We start from the raw sequence: 18,949 nt of genomic DNA on the forward strand, positions 1-18,949 counted from the left end.
TCCACTTACAGCTAGTTTAGGGTTAAAACTGATTGGACTACTGTTGGATTATCGACTTTTGGTAGGAAGCTGAAAATTTAGGGTTGCATGCAATATTATTAAAAAAATGAATCGACCCAAAAAATTAGAAACTAGTGATGCATGGCATCGAGCCGTAAGGCAAATTGCTGGAACTTCCTGTATCAAATATTACATTTTTTAAAAAAGATTTAATTTTTTTAGAATAGATTTTTGAGGATCTTACTTTTTGAAAAAAAATGGACTTTTTTAAAAAATTTGATCATTTTTTGTACTTTAAAATATTTTGGAAATTTTGAGCTGAGTAGAAATGAAAATTTGTACACACACGTACACATACATCCATTTTTTCTAATGTATGCCAAAATGTTCAGAAACCTCTGAAACGTAAAGATATCCAAAAATTCTCATTTTAGATTTTTTTGCGACTATAACTTACCCTGAGGAAAGTGTTAAGGGTAAATAAAACAAATGAAAAACCTGATTAGATCATAAATTATTACATATATTATAAAAAAATAGGTAAAATTGTTCCAAAATAAAAAATGAAATTGTTCCAATAAAAATGAATTTAAAAAAAGCGAATGGATAGAATGGTGAAAATTTAGGGTAACACGTATTTTTCAATCCTGCATTTATAAAAAAAATTATCAAATTGATCCAAAAAAGACATTAATGTAATATGATAAATATGTAATAGATAAATAATTTTTTTAAATAAAATTTGTTAGAAAATTATTTAAAAAATTATATAGATATCAATAGTCATATAGATATTAATGTAATATAATAAATATGTAATTAGAAAAATAAAATACATTAGGACAAAAAACAGAAGCAGGTAGTGGTTTTTTAAAGTAAAGTTTTTATATAAAAATATAAATATAAATCTAAATTCTTATTGATAAAATCGATTATATAAAAGTTCATGCAACTTGCCTCAAAGCAAAATTCCACTTACACCTAGTCTTTTTTTCAAACATAAATAAACCGAAATTAATAAAAAAAATGTACTATTTCACATAAGTGTAAGTAATAAAGGTGCAATTTGTAAAATATAAATTTTATTAAAAGTTGGAAAAGTTTATTAGTAAAATATTTAAATTTTTCTACGATTTTTGTAAATTTTGACATTTTGTCAATTTTGCAAATTTAAAAAAATTACTAAATTTTATAAATAATGATACCAATTGTAAATTTTGTGCTGTACTTAATTATATTTTTGATTTGCTCGTATTGTATCTGTTTGTTAGTGACTTTATTCGTATACTACTTATTCCGGTGATTACCCAAAAAAAAAAAAATACAGTATGTTAATACATTTAGTAAATGTAAGATTTAGTAGATAATATACAAGCTTATAAGTCTGTAATATTTTAGCAATCAACTCTGTAAGTATTACTTTATAATTAAACATTTCATCAAGATTAAAAGAGTGGCTTGAAATTCACTTCAGCAAATGGTTTTTTCAGCAAAGTTTCTTATGATAGCTAATAGATTTATTTTTAAAATTCTGATATTTTTAATCATATTATTATTATTATTGATGACTTACTAAAGGCCTTCAATGGCATTTTGTCTAAATAAATAAAACCTAAAAATAAACTTAAATAAATTACACAACTCAAAAAAATCTGTTATCCATCAAGTGTCATCACGTAACGAAATTTTGTTTTTCGTGTCAAAAAAATAATTGTTTTCCATTGCAAGTGATTTATCCGAATGTCTAAGCTTTTGGGGTGTTTTATGTTCCTTTTAATTTTTATTTTAGCAATATGTAATAGTGAAAAAAGTGTTAAAAGTGTCCAAGAACAAGGTCATGTCGACAAATTTCGTATGGATAAAAGGAGACCTTTTATAGTCGGAGGAACTGTTGCGGACATCACTGATTTTCCGTTCGTTGTATATAGTAAAATATTAATAAAAATTAAAATATTAATCATATATATATATATATATATATATATATATATATATTTATAATATGTTTCTAACAGAAGAAACTAAAAAATTGCAATGCACACTTGCATACTCTACTTTTATCAGTTGCGAATCGATGGTTGGATGTAATATGAGAAGTACTTTTGAGAAATGTTTTAAAAATATACAATATTATACTAGAGCTATAAAATTTTAGTATGTTATTACCTAATATATGTACTCAATTATAAAGATATAAAATCAAATATGTTTCTAACAAAAAAAAGCTATAAATGTGCAATTTTGTAAACAAATGCACTCTTGCAATAGTTGCAAGTACACGGTTTGATGAGTATTTTGAAAAATATTTAAAAATATAAAACGTTATACTAGAGTTACAAAATTTTAGTATGTTATTTCTTAATATGTGTACTAGATTATATCAATATAAAATCACACATGCTTCTTACAAAAATAGCTATAAATTTGCAATTCAGTAAAATCATGTAATAGGGCTGCAAGTGTTACTACAAACTCAACAATATCAACTTTTTTGAAATGTTAATATCAAAATGCTCTTTTTGGCGTTGTAGCACTCTTTTTGCAAATCATATTTTTCTTAAACACGGTGCTCTGAAAGATCTCATTTTTATAATTATATACTCATTGGTATTTATAAAACATTTTCTAGGTTATATTATTTTTTATTTATTTTATTTAAATTCAGAATCTAAATTTGGTATCGATCAAAGGGACATTTTGTCGAATAACTATGTATAATATATATATATATATATATATATATATATATATTAATTTATTTATATGTTTTAGGTTTCTGTAAGACGTTACTATCAGCACATTTGTGGCGGTTCCATAGTTGCAAAAAATTGGGTCTTGACGGCTGCACATTGCCTTGAAGGCCTTTAGTAAGTTATAATTAATAATATAAAAAATATCAAAATTTTAAAAGGAGATCTATTTGTCATTATGAGAAACTTTGCTGAAGAAACCATGTCTCAGTGTATTTCAAGTCATCGAAATTTTTAACTCATGCAAAACAGTCATTGGTAGTTTGATGTAATGTTTAATAATAAAGTAATATTTATAGAGTTGATTGTGAAAATATAAATAGAGACATATAAGCTTGTATATTATCCATGTTTTTATATAATAATTTTTTTTTAATTTTATTTTTTAAAATAGTCCAAACCAATTGACATGTCTGGCTGGTGAAACTGATGTTTCAGTAAGATGGACCACACAAGGATCCGAAATGGATGTTAAAAATTTTTACATGCATCATCGATATAATATTAGGACTTCACATCATGATATCGGATTGATACAGGTAATAATAATAATAATAATAATAATTGTCTATAGTGATACCGAATACTAAATTCGATGAATCTTCTAACAAATGTTTCAGTATGTAATCTGGGTTTTTAGTATTTTTTTAAAAATAGTTCTGGTTGTTTCAGGATATTGTAATTTTAGTATGTTATTCTTCAATATATCTATTATGACAGAAAATACTAAAATCAAAGAGTCTTCTAACAAATATTCCAGATATTTACAATAATACGATTAAGTTACATTCCCAACTCTTCATAATAACTTTATACATAGTGAGAGAAAAATGTATGCCGAGGAAAGTTTTAATTTTTTTTAAAATAGTTCTGGTTGTTCCAAAATATTGTAATTTTAATATATTATTCTTCAATATTTCTATTATGATTCGAAATACTAAAATCAAATAGTTTTCTAACAAATTTTCCAGATATTTACAATAACATGAGCAGGTTACGTTAACTACTAAGAAAGTTGTAATTTGTAGAGACTAAGCAAGTTTTAATTTTTTTAAAAAATAGTTCTGGTCGTTCCAGAATATTGTAATTTTAATATGTTATTCTTCAATATGTCTAATATGACACCAAAGACTAAAATCGATGAGTCTTCTAACAAATTTTCCAGATATTTACAATAATACCAGTAGGTTACATTAACAACTCTTTATAAAAACGTTATAAATGGTCAGAGGAAAAGATTATTCTTAATGTATGCCTTGGAAAGTTTTAATTTTTTAAAAATAGTTTTGCTCGGTTTAGGATATTGTAATTTTAATATATTATTCCTCAACATGTCTATTATGGCACCAAATACTAAAATCTATGAGTTGTCTAACAAATATTTCAGATATTCACAATAATACGATTATGTTACATAAACAACTCCTCATAAAAACGTTAAGGATGGTCAGAGGAAAGAGATCTTAATGCAAGCCGAAGAAAGTTTTAATTTTTTTAAAAATAGTTCTGCTTGTTTCAGAATATTGTAATTTCAATATGTTATTCTTCAATATGACTATTATGACACTAAATACTAAAATCAATAAGTCTTGTAACAAATTTTCCAGATATTTACAATAACATGAGTAGGTAACATTAACTACAAAGAAAGTTGTAATTTGTAAAGAGACTAAGAAAGTTTTAATTTTTTAAAAATAGTTTTGGTCGTTCTAGAATATTGTAACTTTAATATGTTATTCTTCAATATGTTTATTATGACGGTAAATACTTAATTTTATAAGTCTTCTAACAAATTTTTCAGATATTTACAATAATACGATAATGTTACATTAACAACTCCTCATAAAAGCGTTATAGAATATCAGAAGAAAGAGGTGTTAATGTATGGCAGAGAAAGTTTTTTTTTTAAATAGTTCTGGTCTTTCTGGTAAATTGTAATTTCAATATGATATTCCTCAATATGTCTATTAAGACACGAAATACTAAAATCGATGAGTCTTCTAACAAATTTTCCAGATATTTACAATAATACGAGTAGGTTACATCAGTAACAAAATGGTTATTCATAATGTATGCCGAAGAAAGTTTTAATTCTTTTTTAAATAGCTCTGGTTGTGCTAGGGTATTGTAATTTTAATATGTCATTCTTCAATATGTCTTTTATGATACGAAATACTTAATTTGATGAGTCACCTAACAAATTTTCCAGATATTTGCAAAAACATGAGTAGGTAACATTAACTACAAAAAAAGTTGTAATTTGTAGAGTGTAAGAAAGTTTTTTTTAATATTTTGGGTCGTTCCAGAATATTGTAATTTCAATATGTTATTCTCTAATATGTCTATTATGACACCAAATACTAAAATCGATGAGTCTTCTAACAAGTTTTCCAGATATTTACAATAATCTCATTAGATTACATTAACAAGAAAATGGTTATTCTTAATGCATGCCGTAGAAACTTTTAATTATTTTAAAAATAGTTCTACTCATAGATATATATATATATATATATATACATATAATTTTTTTTCAGTTGTACTACAATTTTACATTGAGCAATCGAATCGGCATAATAAAAATGGGATCTTTTGAAGAAAATCAGGGACTCGATATATCAGAATTAAATGATATGATTGTAGTCATCGGTTGGGGAGCTACTAATGTGCAATATCGGACAGAATTAGGTAAATAATTATATTTATATATATATATATATATATATATATATATATATTTGAATAGTCTTGAATATATATATATATATATTAGGGTGGTCCTTAAAATGGTCATTTTCGAATTTCCTTGCTCCCAGGGGCTCAAATGGTTCCAAATAGATAAAAAACAATTCTCTGAAAGTTTTAGCTCTTAATATTAACGTTTAGATAGAGCGCAATTTAATCAAAGTTTTGTATAGAAATAGCATGAAAAAAATTTTAAAAATTTTAAAAATGTTTTTTAGATGTAATTTTGCGAACAAATGAATGAATAAAACTCATTCATTTGTCGCTAAGTTACACCTAAAACATTTTTTTTTAATTTTAAAATTTTTTTCCATGCTTTTTCCATACAAACTTTGATTGGATTGCGCTCTATCTAAACGTTAATATTAAGAGCTAAAACTTTCAGAGAATTGTTTTTTATCTATTTGGAACCATTTGAGCCCCTGGGAGCAAGGAAATTCGAAAATGACCATTTTAAGGACCACCCTAATATATATATATATACTCGTATATATATATAAATATCCAATATATATATATATATTATATATAACTTCTTACCTCTAGTTTTCTTGCAATTTTTTACTTCTTGGGTAGATTGACCAATTTTTCCAGAAAAGAACAAAAACTAGTTTCCAATGGAAGCACAAAATACATCTGGTTTTATAAATTTCCTAAAAATATATAAAATTTGTATAAATACATATAAAAATAAAAAAATGTGTATGTTAATAAATTTGAACCAATTATCAATGGGTCAAAAATTACATTATCAAAAAGACTCTCTATGAAAAATGATACAAAACCAATTATTAATAAATAAATCAATGACATAAATTCATTAATGACAACTAAATTATTTTTTGTATTCAACTCATACACATATAATATTTTAATATAGATGAAACACATATACACTCCCACACACACAGTTCAAGTTGACTTCAGTTTCGATCATGATCATGATGAATTTTACTATGGCAACTCGCCTATAGGCCAAACCGTACAAAATACAAATTTGCAATATATGGGAGAAAAACTAAGAATTTTGAGACCTTTCTAATGATATATAATACTTTATATGTTTTCTTTACGAAAATATCGAATAGTGTGGATAGTTGCTGGAACCTAACCGTTAAATCGACAAATGGCGAGTTAAATGAACAATCAACTTTGCATATTTTTCTAAATTATTCTGTTTATATTAGAATGTTGTAATTTGGATACAATATTCCTTAATGTATTTACTATAAAAACAAATACTAAAATTGATGGGTTTTCTTCGAAAAAATATCAGAAATTAATATTTTTTGCTAAAAGTACACAAATATCTGTGGTTAAATTGATAATTATATTTGTCAATTTTTTTAAAATTATTTTGCTAGTACTAGAATGCTGTATTTTGGATATAATATTCTCTAATGGACCTACTATTATAGTAAATACTAAAACCAATAGGTTTTGTTACAAAAAATGCAAGATTTTCACAATTTTTTGTATAAAGTGCACAAATGTTTGAAGTTTAATGGCCAATTAGCTTTGGGGTTAAATGAACGATCAACTTTGCAAATTTTTCTAAATTATTCTGTTTATACTAGAATGTTGTAATTCGGATACAATATTCTTCAATGTATTTACTATAAAAACAAATACTAAAATTGATGGGTTTTCTTCAAAAAAATATCAGAAATTAATATTATTTTGCTAAAATTACACAAATATCTGTGGTTAAATTGACAATCATATTTGTCAATTTTTTTAAAATTATTTTGCTAGTACTAGAATGCTGTAATTTGGATATAATATTCTTTATTGTATCTACTATTATAGTAAATACTAAAACTAATGGGTTTTCTTACAAAAATGCAAGATTTTCACTACTACTTGCATTTCACAATTGAATTTTCACCCAGTTCGCCCTCTACAAGCCAAACCGTAAAAATTATGAAAAAACTTTGTTTTGGCAAAAGATGCAGAATAAAATTACGAATAAAATGATATATAAATCGTTAAGTGTGTTCATACAATTTTCTTGAGATTTTTTAATATTTCTTTGCCATTAACGCGTTATCCCTATAAAAGCATCCTCCTATGAGGCCTAATTTGATTTGCTGAATGATGACGCACATCAAGTGTCGAAACGTATAATCAATATGAAAAATCAATCAAGATATTTATATTTATTTTTAAGATATTTATATAGATATTTATATTTATTTTTAAGATATTTATATTTATATTTTTTTCAAGATATTTATTTATATATATATATATATATATATATATATATATTATTTTTTTATTTAGCTATGCGGAATTTTCTGCGGAAAGTGACTCTGCCCTTGATTTCCTTAGAAACTTGTCGAGATTTAGTTTTCGTAGACGATTTGATTGATGGACAATTGTGCACTATGGAAGAGAAAGGAGGAAAGGATGCTTGTCTGGTAATAATAATGATATTAATTATTTATATGTTGAAGTAAATAGCATGGCATATGAATAGAATAACAAAACAAAAGAACACACATTTATGTGTGTGAGACATATAGAGATGAATATTGTGGAAAGTGTCATTAGAGACAATAAACGAGTGATTAGAGAGGACGAAGTTAACACACACATACGCATATATATATATATATATATATATCCTTATATAATTTTTATAAATTATTTTCAGGGTGATTCTGGTAGTCCTCTGTTTTTCAATGTAAATGGCGTCCCGACTTTGCAAGTTTTAATTTTTTTAAAAATAGTTCTACTTTTTCCACTGCATTGTAATTTTAATATGTTAGTTCCCAATGTGTCTATTATGACACCAAATACTAAAATCGATAAGTCTCCTAACAAATTTTCCAGATATTTATAATAATACGAGTAGGTTACATTGACACCAAAATGGATATTCTTGGTGCATGCTGTAGAAAGTTTTAATTTTTTTTCAAATAGTTTTGTTCGTTTTAGAATATTGTAATTTTAATATGTTATTCCTCAATATGTCTATTATGACACCAAATACTAAAATCAAAGAGTCTTCTAACAAATTTTTCAGATATTTACAATAACTTGAGTAGGTAACGTTATTTACAAAGAAAGTTGCAAGAGACTAGGAAAGTTTTAATTTTTTAAAAATAGTTTCGTTCATTTCCGAATATTGTAATTTTAATATGTCATTCTTCAATATGTCTATTATGATACCAAATGATAAAATCAATAAGTCTTCTAACAAATATTTTAGATATCTACAATAATACATATATGTTACATAAACAACTCCTAATAAAAGCGTTATAGATGGATTGAAAGATTAAAGGTTATTCTTTATGCAAGGCGAAGAAAGTTTGAAATTTTTTTAAAAATAGTTATGGTCATTCCAGGATATTGTAATTTTAATATTATATTCTGCAATACGTCTATTATGACACCAAATACTAAATTTGATGAGTCTTCTTACATTTTTTTCAGATATTTACAATAACATAAGTAAGTAATATTAACTACAGTGTTGTAATTTGTAAAGAGACTAAGAAAGTTTTATTTTTTTTAAATAGTTTTGCTTGTTCTAGAATATTGTTATTTCAGTATGTTATTCTTCAATATGTCTATTATGACAGCAAATACTAAAATCGATGAGTTTTCTAACAAATATTCCAGATATTTACAATAATACGATTATGTTGCATTAACAACTCCTTATAAAAGCGTTATAGATGGTCAGAGGAAAAGGTTATACTTAATGTATGTCATAGAAAGCTTTAATTTTTTTTAAAATAGTTTTGCTAGTTCTCTAATATTGTAATTTTAATATGTTATTCTTCAATATGTCTATTAAGATTCGAAATACTAAAATCAAAAAGTTTTCTAATAAATTTTCCAGATATTTACAATAATACGATTATGTTAAATTCAGGCCTTCGTAAAAACGTTATATATAGTGAGAAAAAGAGGTCATTCTTAAAACATTCCGAAGAAAGTTTTAATTTTTTAAAAATACTTTTGCTCGTTGTAGAACATTGTAATATCAATATGTTATTCCTCAATATGTCTATTATGACATTAAATACTAAAATCATTGTCTCTCCTAACAAATTTTCCAGATATTTACAATATTACGACTAGGTTATATTGACAACAAAATGGTTATTCTTGATGTATGCAGCAGAATGTTTTGAATTTTTAAAAATAGTTCTGCTTGTTCCAGAATATTGTAATTTTAATATATTATTCCTCAATATGTCTATTATGACAGAAAATACTAAAATAAAAGAGTCTTCTAACAAATTTTCCAGATATTTACAATGACATTAATATGTAACATTAATTAAAGAAACTAAGAAAGTTTTAATATTTTTTAAAATACATCTGCTTGTTTTACAATTTTGTAATTTTAATGTATTATTTTTCAATATCACATATATATATATATATAATTTTTTTCATAAATTATTTTCAGGGTGATTCCGGTGGTCCTTTGTTTTTCAATGTAAATGGCGTCCCGACTTTGCAAGGAATTGTTTCATATGGAGAGGGATGTGCAAGGGTTAATACACCAGCAGTAAATACTAGAGTTGATTATGTAAATATCTATTTAATTATTTATTTATATATATATGTATATATATATATATATATATGTATATGTATATATATACAATATTATTCATAAAACATATTGACGATTGCTAAAGAAGTCATCAACAGAAAACGTAAATAAATGTACTTAGACGTCCCATATTTTGGCAAATATTAGCAGTCAATTCGTTTAAAAAATAAACTAGCTGTAAGTGGAATTCTGTCTTAAGGCAATTAAGGCATCGTGCCTTGAGGCAAATTGCTGGAACTTCCCGTACCAAAAATTATTATTTTTTTTTAAAAACGATTAACATTTTTGAAAAAAAATTACTTCGAAAAAATAAGATTTTTGAAAAACTATATATATGGACAAAAAATTACTTTTTTTTGAAAAAAAAAAATTTTTAAAAAAAAAATTTCTTTATTTTGACATATTGTGGAAGATCTGAACTTTTTTTTCAAAGCAATCGTACTGATTTAACTGCATAGGGACAAAATATAAAGCGCGTAAGCGCCGCGTCGCTGTCTAACGCATAAGAATTGGTACGGAACCCATAGGAATGTTAACAAAATGTATACTTATTGTTAAAATCTCTATAAAATATCTGATAATTTGATGTGCATATGTCTAATTATCATTTTTGACCGCCAAATGGCTAATGTTTTTACTTTTTCCTCCATATCTCCGAAACCGCTAGACCTACCTTTATAAAAATTTATCGATTCTTCATCGTGTCAATACAAGTGAAATGCTTTTTGAATTATTTAAATCGGACGATCCGTTCTCTTAAAAACTGAGTTACCGTTTTCGGCACTTTTTGCCCCGTATCTTCGGAACGGCTAGACCTGCCTTCGCCAAAAACTAATCAGCACGTCTCCTTATCAATACGAATCGAATGTTTTTTGAATTATTCAAATCGGTTGATCCGTGTTCCCGAAATCATCGACGAAAATTTGTATCCGCACATACATACACACACGTACATACATACACACACATACACACACACACATACACACACACACACACATACATCCATTGTTTCTAAGGTATCCCAAAATGTTCAAAAACCTTTGAAACGTAAAGATATATAAAAATTTTCATTTTTTCGATTTTTTTGCGATTACTATAATTTGCCACACGGGAAGTTAAAAATTTATAAATATTATAAGATCATGTCTAGCAAATTTGTATAATGCAAATTAGTATTATTTAAATCAATTAAAATTAAATAAGTCAAGTCAAATTAACTAAGTCAAAACCTTGAAAATAATTGTTCAAGATAGAAATTACCAATGATGGTCCCAAATAGACTCTTATTAATAATATCTTTTTTAATTTGTATCTTATAGACTTTTTGTATCTTTGGTACCAAAAATTGTATTAATTAATAATTATAATATTGATAATATTAGAAAATTTAAATCGTAAAAAATAAGACAAAAACAAAGAATAATAAAAGGTAATTTGTATAATAAATATATAGCTATAGCATTCATCTAATGATAATCTGACTACCCTTTAACCAAATTTAGGATATTACAACTAATTTAAGATATTACTGTCAATTTTGGTATATTGTTGAAATTACTTCTGTCCGTGAACGTGTTAAAAAATTTAAATTAAATTAAAATTAAAACTAGTGGGGTGGGTGGCATCGTGCCTTAAGGCAAATTGCTGGAACTTCCCGTACCGTAACAAAATGTTCGAGGAATACTGAATGTTTTCAAATAGATTATTATAAATATTGTAACATTGTCTAATATTTATAAGAATTATATAAACTGAATTGCAAAGTTGAAATTATTTGTTTCAACAAAAAACTAAAAAAAAAAAAAAAAAAAAATCGAACAAAAATTTTTTTTCCAAAATCAATTATTTTGTTAAGACAAGCAGAAAGTTTTTTGAATCATTTAAATCGGACGGTTAGTTCTCTCAAAAACTGCCATTTTTTACATATTTAGCTCCGTATCTCCGAAATGGCTGGGCCCGCCTTTGCCAAAAACTAATAAACACTTCTCCCAATCATTACTAATTGAATGTTTTTTAGATCATTCAAATCGGATACTCCGTTCTCTCAAAAATTAGATTTCTATTTTCTGCACTCTTTGCTCCGTATCTCCGAAACGGCTGGACCTGCCTTTGCCAAAAACTAATCAGCTCTTTTCCCTATCAATAGGAATCGAATGTTTTTTGAACCATTCAATTCGGTTGATCCGTACGCTCGAAAACGGGGGCGAAAATTTGTATCCACACATACATACACACACACACACACACACACACACACACATCCATTTTTTCTGAGGTATGCCAAAACGTTCAGAAACCTTCAAAACGTCGAGAAATGTAAAAATTTTCAATTCCGATTTTCGGCCCATTACAATAACTTACCCTACGGGAAATAAGCGAAACAAATTATTAAAAACATTAATTTAACATATAAATAAAATACCTTTTATTAACCAAAATAATATTATCATTATTATTGTTAGCAATATATAGATGGCTTTGACATATGAATAATAACAAAATAGCAGGGATGAATATTGTAGAGAGTGTCATTAGAGACAATAAACGAGTAATTAGAAATTTGGTATGTTAATAGAGACAAACGAAGTTAACATTATATTTTTTTCTATTAAGGATTTCTTGTGCTTTTTAACATCGAAATATGATTTAAATAATATTAGAAAATTTAAATCATAAAAAGAAGACAAAAACAAATGTTAATAAATGTGTATAATAAATATTACGATAAAATGCTAATGATTATATAAAAAATATACGTAATTTTTTAACGTTTTGATAATCTAATATAATATTAATAATGTTATATAATTTTATTTTCAATTTAGAAATAAATAAAAATGATGAATAATATAATTTCTACTATTTTGCAAATGATGTATGTATAATAATTAATTCTTTTTAATAATTTTAAATATTTTTGTTCTAATTTCTAATATTATTATTCTATTAAATAATTTTAAATACTTTTGTTCTAATATATATATATATATATATATATATATATATAAATAATTCATTCATAATTATATTTTTATTAACAATATTTATTTATTTCAGTATCGTGCTTGGATCGATAATACTATTAAGAATTCGAAGGAATCAAATCGAGTTTCTCATCATTTATGTTTTATAATATTTATTTCATATTTAATTATTTAAAATTAACTGTTAATAATTATTAATAAATATTAAAATATCTGTAAATTATAATAAAAAAAATCTATATATATAAAAATAAGTCGGGTTTTCCTTTCTGACGAAATAACTCCAGAACGCATGAACCGATTTCGACAATTTTGCATTCGTTGGAAAAGTCTCGGGCTCCACAAGGTTTATAGCTAAGAAAATTAGTGGTGCATGGCATCGTGCTTTAATGCAAATTGCTGGAACTTCACGCACCGTAATTAAAAAATCGAGTAATGACATTAGTGAGAATTATCACAATTATGCTTGCAATTAAAGTCAACGAGCAATTCTTGCCGCGATGTACACGCACTGAATTTCACCATTCAATCAAAAATTGCTGGCGATTTGGTGACATACCAATGATTCCGACTGGTCTTCGGTTTGACTTCAAACGATTGCAATTTCCAGTTCGCCTTGCGTTCGCAATAACAAGTCGCAAGGCCAAACGCTTAGTGTTTGCGGGATAAATTTCAAATAGATTATATAGAAAATCATTGTTTTTCACATGGGCAGTTATACGTTGCCTGTTCACGAGTTGGAAAACCATCCGCTTTGTTTGTGTTAACGTCAGACCAAAAAACAAAAAATGTGGTTTACCAAAGAGCACTTCAATAAAACGGATAATTTGCGGATTCACTTTCATTTACTTAGAAAAGTTCAACTAAAAAACACTTCATTTTTGCAATCGAAATAAATTCATTACTGTTGTATAATAAAATCAAATTTTTCCTTTTAAAATATAAAACAAACAAAAAATTTCTTCATCTTTCTCAGGAAACCATCTGGTGGCAAAACGGAGTTCGTCGGGTTTGCTAGTATATATGTGTGTGTGTGTCACGTAGTTATACAAAATGTGCTCTTAAACTACTGAACCAATTTTAAATTAATTAGCTAGTAAAAATGTCCTAACTCTTTGATCTGTATATATGTGTTGAGTTTCAAACAAGGAATCCAATAGTAAGAAAAAACCAAAAAGTTTTTCAAAAAATTATTATTTATTGTCGACGTTTCGGATCTATGTACGTTCCATCTTCAGCTCTTGAACATGATTTAGGTTAGAAATAAACAAACAAAGCTAATATCTTATGTAGGACATGGAATTAATAAATTCTCTTCTAAATCATTTAATATTAATTTATTGTCTAGGTAATAATCATTTTGAAATTAATAATGAAGACGTTTGTTGCTAGTTCAGACATAGAGAATCATAATGCATTTGAAAAAGGGCGCCACTTGTTAAATATCAACGCGCTTTGGTAAATGTCTCATCTTTCTAAAAGCATTGCTCTATGCTTCATATGTCAAATAATGATTTAAATTTTAGTTGAAATCATTTGTAATATTTTAAAGGATTGTTGATTAAATTAGATTATTATTTCGTAAGAATAATTTTGTAAATATTTATTGAGTATAAGCATTGAAAATATTACAAAATGTCAAACGAAACAATTACGTCTATAAATGATCAGGTAATTAAAATTGAACCACCAGAATATTCAGCAGAAGACATTAAAAGCGAAAATGATGATGAATTTGATGCTATTGTTAAATCTGAATCGTGTTCTGAGGATAATGATGCATGTTTAGAAAGATTCATGAATTCCGAGGTGACAATTGAAGATGAAGTCAAACAGGAGTCTTTTGATTGCGACATTTGCAATCAATCGTTTACAGATTCCCATCATCTAACAAAACACATGGTCGACCACAAGCCTAGCTATAGTGAAGAACGTCCTTACGAATGTGAAATCTGTCAAAAGACTTTCAAAGATACACTTGTTTTGAAAAATCACATGACCATTCACACTGGTGAGCGTCCACATAAGTGCAATGCATGCAATAAGCGATTCCTTCATGTAAGCCAACTGAAAAGTCACTTGTTCATTCATATTGGTGAGCGTCCCTATGAGTGCAGTATATGCAAGAAGACGTTCACACTAAAATGTAATCTGACAACTCACATGCTCATTCATATTGGTGAGCGTCCCCATAAGTGCAATGCATGCAATAAGACGTTCATAACTACAAGTCATCTGAAAGGTCACATGCTCGTTCACAGTAGTGAACGACCTCATGGGTGCAGTATATGCAAGATGACATTTAAACAATCAGCTAGTCTGAAACAACACATGGTTAGTCACAGTGATGAGCGGCCCTATGAATGCAGTATATGCAATAAGACATTCGCAAGCTCAAATTATCTGAAGAGACACATGATGATTCATAGCAGTGAGCAACCTCATAAATGTGTAATATGCAATAAGACATTCACATATTCAAGTAGTCTGAAAAGTCACATGCTGGTACACAATAAAGTACGTCCTCATGAATGCAATGTATGCAATAAGGCGTTCACACAATCAAATAATCTGAAACAACACATGCTCATTCACAGTGATGAGCGGCCCCACAAATGCACTATTTGTAACAAGACATTCAGAAATCCGAGTAATCTGAAAAATCACATGCTGATTCATACAGGAGAGCGTCCTTACAAATGTGAAATATGCAGTAAAGCATTTACACAATCAATCGATTTGAAGAGACACATGGCACGTCATAATAGAAAGCGTGTTAAAAATCAGTAAAATATCTGTTAAATTGAATTTAAATATTTGTAAACATGTTATAAAATATTCTTACTTATAATAGAATGTATAAATAGTATGAAATATACCGTAAACATTAAATAATATGCATTTATTTATTGATAATCAAAACAATTATTTCATATTATATCAATCAATTTTCAAGTATTTTATTCATTTAATTATTCATAAGTAAGTCGTAATAAGTAATAATAAATGCTATTTTAGGCTTTTTTCATTTTTACATTGAAATTTTTACATAAATTTTGAAGTAAAACTTCTAAAGCGACTTCCAACAAAAGGCTCGACGAATAATAAATTAAATAAAATTAATATGATTATTATCTGAAAATTTTGCAAATTATTTTGAAGTATTGTAGATTGTCCTTATTGTAGAATTTTTAGATTTCCAGCTCGTTTTTGTAGAATCTATTTAGAATCTAATAACTAAGACAAAAGGCTTGATGAAACTTGTTGAAATATTTTTATTTATTTATTTATTAATATTTAAAATTATTTTTATTTATTATATTTATTATTACAATCTCTTGTTAAGCTACTGTTTTTATTATTTATTTCCAGCATAATTTATGTTTTATAATATTTATTTCATATTTAATTATTTAAAATTGAATATGATATTTTAATTTTAAATTAAATAATAAATAAATAAATGAATAAGTTGCAGTTTTATCAAATATTCATTGATTCTAATTAGAATCTACCAAAACAAATTAAAAAATGATAAATTTTAATAAAATAATATGCAAGTTTTATTACATACAACATTTAATGTAATTTAATTAAATATTTTATTATCGTTTAGCAAATTTAATATATTAATATACGTATTTTATATTAAAAAATACAATTGTAAAGAGTTTTTTTTTAATAAATATTTAATAAATGAATATATTTTAATAAATATTTATTAAATGTTAAAATATACATGAAAGTATTTATTTCGTATTAATTTATTTAGTTGTAAAATAATTATAGCAAATTGATAATATATTAACATAGACTTATATATATATATGAAATTATTTTTTGTTGTGGGACATTATTTGTTAAAAAAATCTCTTTACAATTGTATTTTTAATACAAAATACGTAACATATTTTATCAAAAATTTACTAAACGATAATAAAATATTTAATTAAATCATGTAATAAATTATATTAAATGTTGTATAAATAAAATAAAACTTGCATATTATTTGGTTAAAATTTATCGAGTTTTAATTTTTTAGTTTGTTTCAGAGGATTCTAATTTGACATCTGCCATGAACATTTGATAAAACTGCAACTTATTTATTTATTATTTTTAAATTTTATTTCAATATCTTGTAAACTTGTAAATAAGATAAATCTGGTTTTGCATAAGGTCCTTCGCCATTTTATTAATTTTTTTTAAATATTTCTATATTTAAAAATAAAATAAAATGCATAATTGTAGTTTCTAGGTTTATTTTATTCATGCACAAAAATATCTATGGTGTCAATAATTTTATCTAAACTTTCGACAACTTGATGACATTTTTCAAGCAAAATCCTAGATTTTTCATCATCATCATTCTTATCTTTATCATTTACCAGAAAATCAGGTTTTGTTTCAGAAATTGTTGAAAAAGTTGCAGAAGAATCTCTCATAGTTCTGGTACAAATTAATTGATCAGAGGATACATCAGATTGTGATAATTTTGATTTTATAACTTCATCATTTACTAAAAAGTCCTCTTTTGTTGCACAAAAATCTTTAGTATTTCTGGTACAATTTGGCTCAGAAATTCCAGAAGATTTGTGGATTTCTTCAAAGTTTTCCAAAGAAAGAAGATTTTCTTTTGTTGCAGAAGAATCACTCATAGTTCTGTTACAAATTATTTCATCAGAGGATACATTAGAATGTGATAATTTTGATTTTTTAACTTCATCATTTACTAAGAAGTCCTCTTTTGTTGCAGAAGAATCTTTAGTATTTTCGATACAACTTGATTTATAAATTCCAGAAGATTTGTGGATTTCTTCAAAGTTTTCCAAAGAAAGAAGGTTTTCTTTTGGTGAAGAAAATGTTGGCAAAATAGCAGAAGAATCTTTGGTGGTTCTGGTACAAATTAATTCATCAGAACATACATCAGATTGTAATAATTTGGATTTTTCAATATCATCCTTATCATTTTCATCATCCACCAAAAACCAAGCCAAAAAGTCCTCTTTTGCTGCTGGAAATGTTGAAAAATCTTCAGAAAAATTTCCAGTATTTCTGGTACAATTTGGCTTATCAATTCCTAAAGATTTGTGGATATCTTCAAAGTTTTCCAAAGAAACAAAGTTCTTTTTAGTAGCAAAAACATCTGGTTCACTTCTGGTACAACTAGAATCAGAAATTCCAGAAAACTTGTGGATTTTTTCAAAGTTTTCTAAAGAAAGAGGGTTTTCTTTCGTTGCAGAAAATGTTGGCAAAGTCGCAGAAGAATTTTTAGTAATTTTGGTACAAATTAAGTCATCAGAAGATATATCTAATATTGGTAATTTAGATTTTTCTATACCATCCTTATCATTTTCATAGTTCAGCAAAAAGTTATCTTTTGTTCCAGAAATTCTTGAAAAATCTTCAGAAAATTTTTTGGTACTTCTGGTACAATTCGAATCATCAATTCTAGAAGACTTGTCGATTTCTTCAAAGTTTTCCAGAAAAACTAAGTTATTTTTTCTTGCAGAAAAATCTGGTTCACTTCTGGTACAACTTGGCTCAGAAATTCCTAAAGATTTGTGGATTTCTCCAAAATTTTCTAAAGAAAGAAGGTTTTCTTTTGTTGCAGAAGAATCTCTCATAGTTCTGGTACAAATTAATTCATCATAGGATACATCAAATTTTGGTAATTTAGATTTTGTAATAACATTCTCCACATTTTCAAAATTCACCAAAAAGTCTTCTTTTATTCCAGAAATTCTTGAAAAATCTTCAGAAAAATTTCCAGCACTTCTGATATGATTTGGTTCATCAAATCCAGGAGATTGTGGATATCTTTAAAGCTTTCCAAAGAAATAAAGTTATTTTTTGCTGCAGAATCATCTGGTCACTTCTAGTACAAC

The 18,949-nt window shown here is 26.1% G+C and overlaps 1 protein-coding gene across 1 annotated transcript; it reads left to right on the top strand.

Moving 5' to 3' along the window:
• The first annotated feature begins 14,621 nt into the window (after window positions 1-14,621).
• LOC113389148 (zinc finger protein 501-like) lies at window positions 14,622-15,931 on the top strand. The gene has a single exon (XM_026626201.1). It carries the CDS (start codon window positions 14,700-14,702, stop codon window positions 15,852-15,854), a length of 1,155 nt encoding a protein of 384 aa, XP_026481986.1. The 5' UTR covers window positions 14,622-14,699; the 3' UTR covers window positions 15,855-15,931.
• Window positions 15,932-18,949: the final 3,018 nt, after the last annotated feature.

The sequence above is a fragment of the Ctenocephalides felis genome, unplaced genomic scaffold, assembly GCF_003426905.1.
Source record: "Ctenocephalides felis isolate EL2017-DRISC unplaced genomic scaffold, ASM342690v1 CF-g0.4_SCAFFOLD_03573, whole genome shotgun sequence".
NCBI classification, from domain to species: domain Eukaryota; kingdom Metazoa; phylum Arthropoda; class Insecta; order Siphonaptera; family Pulicidae; genus Ctenocephalides; species Ctenocephalides felis.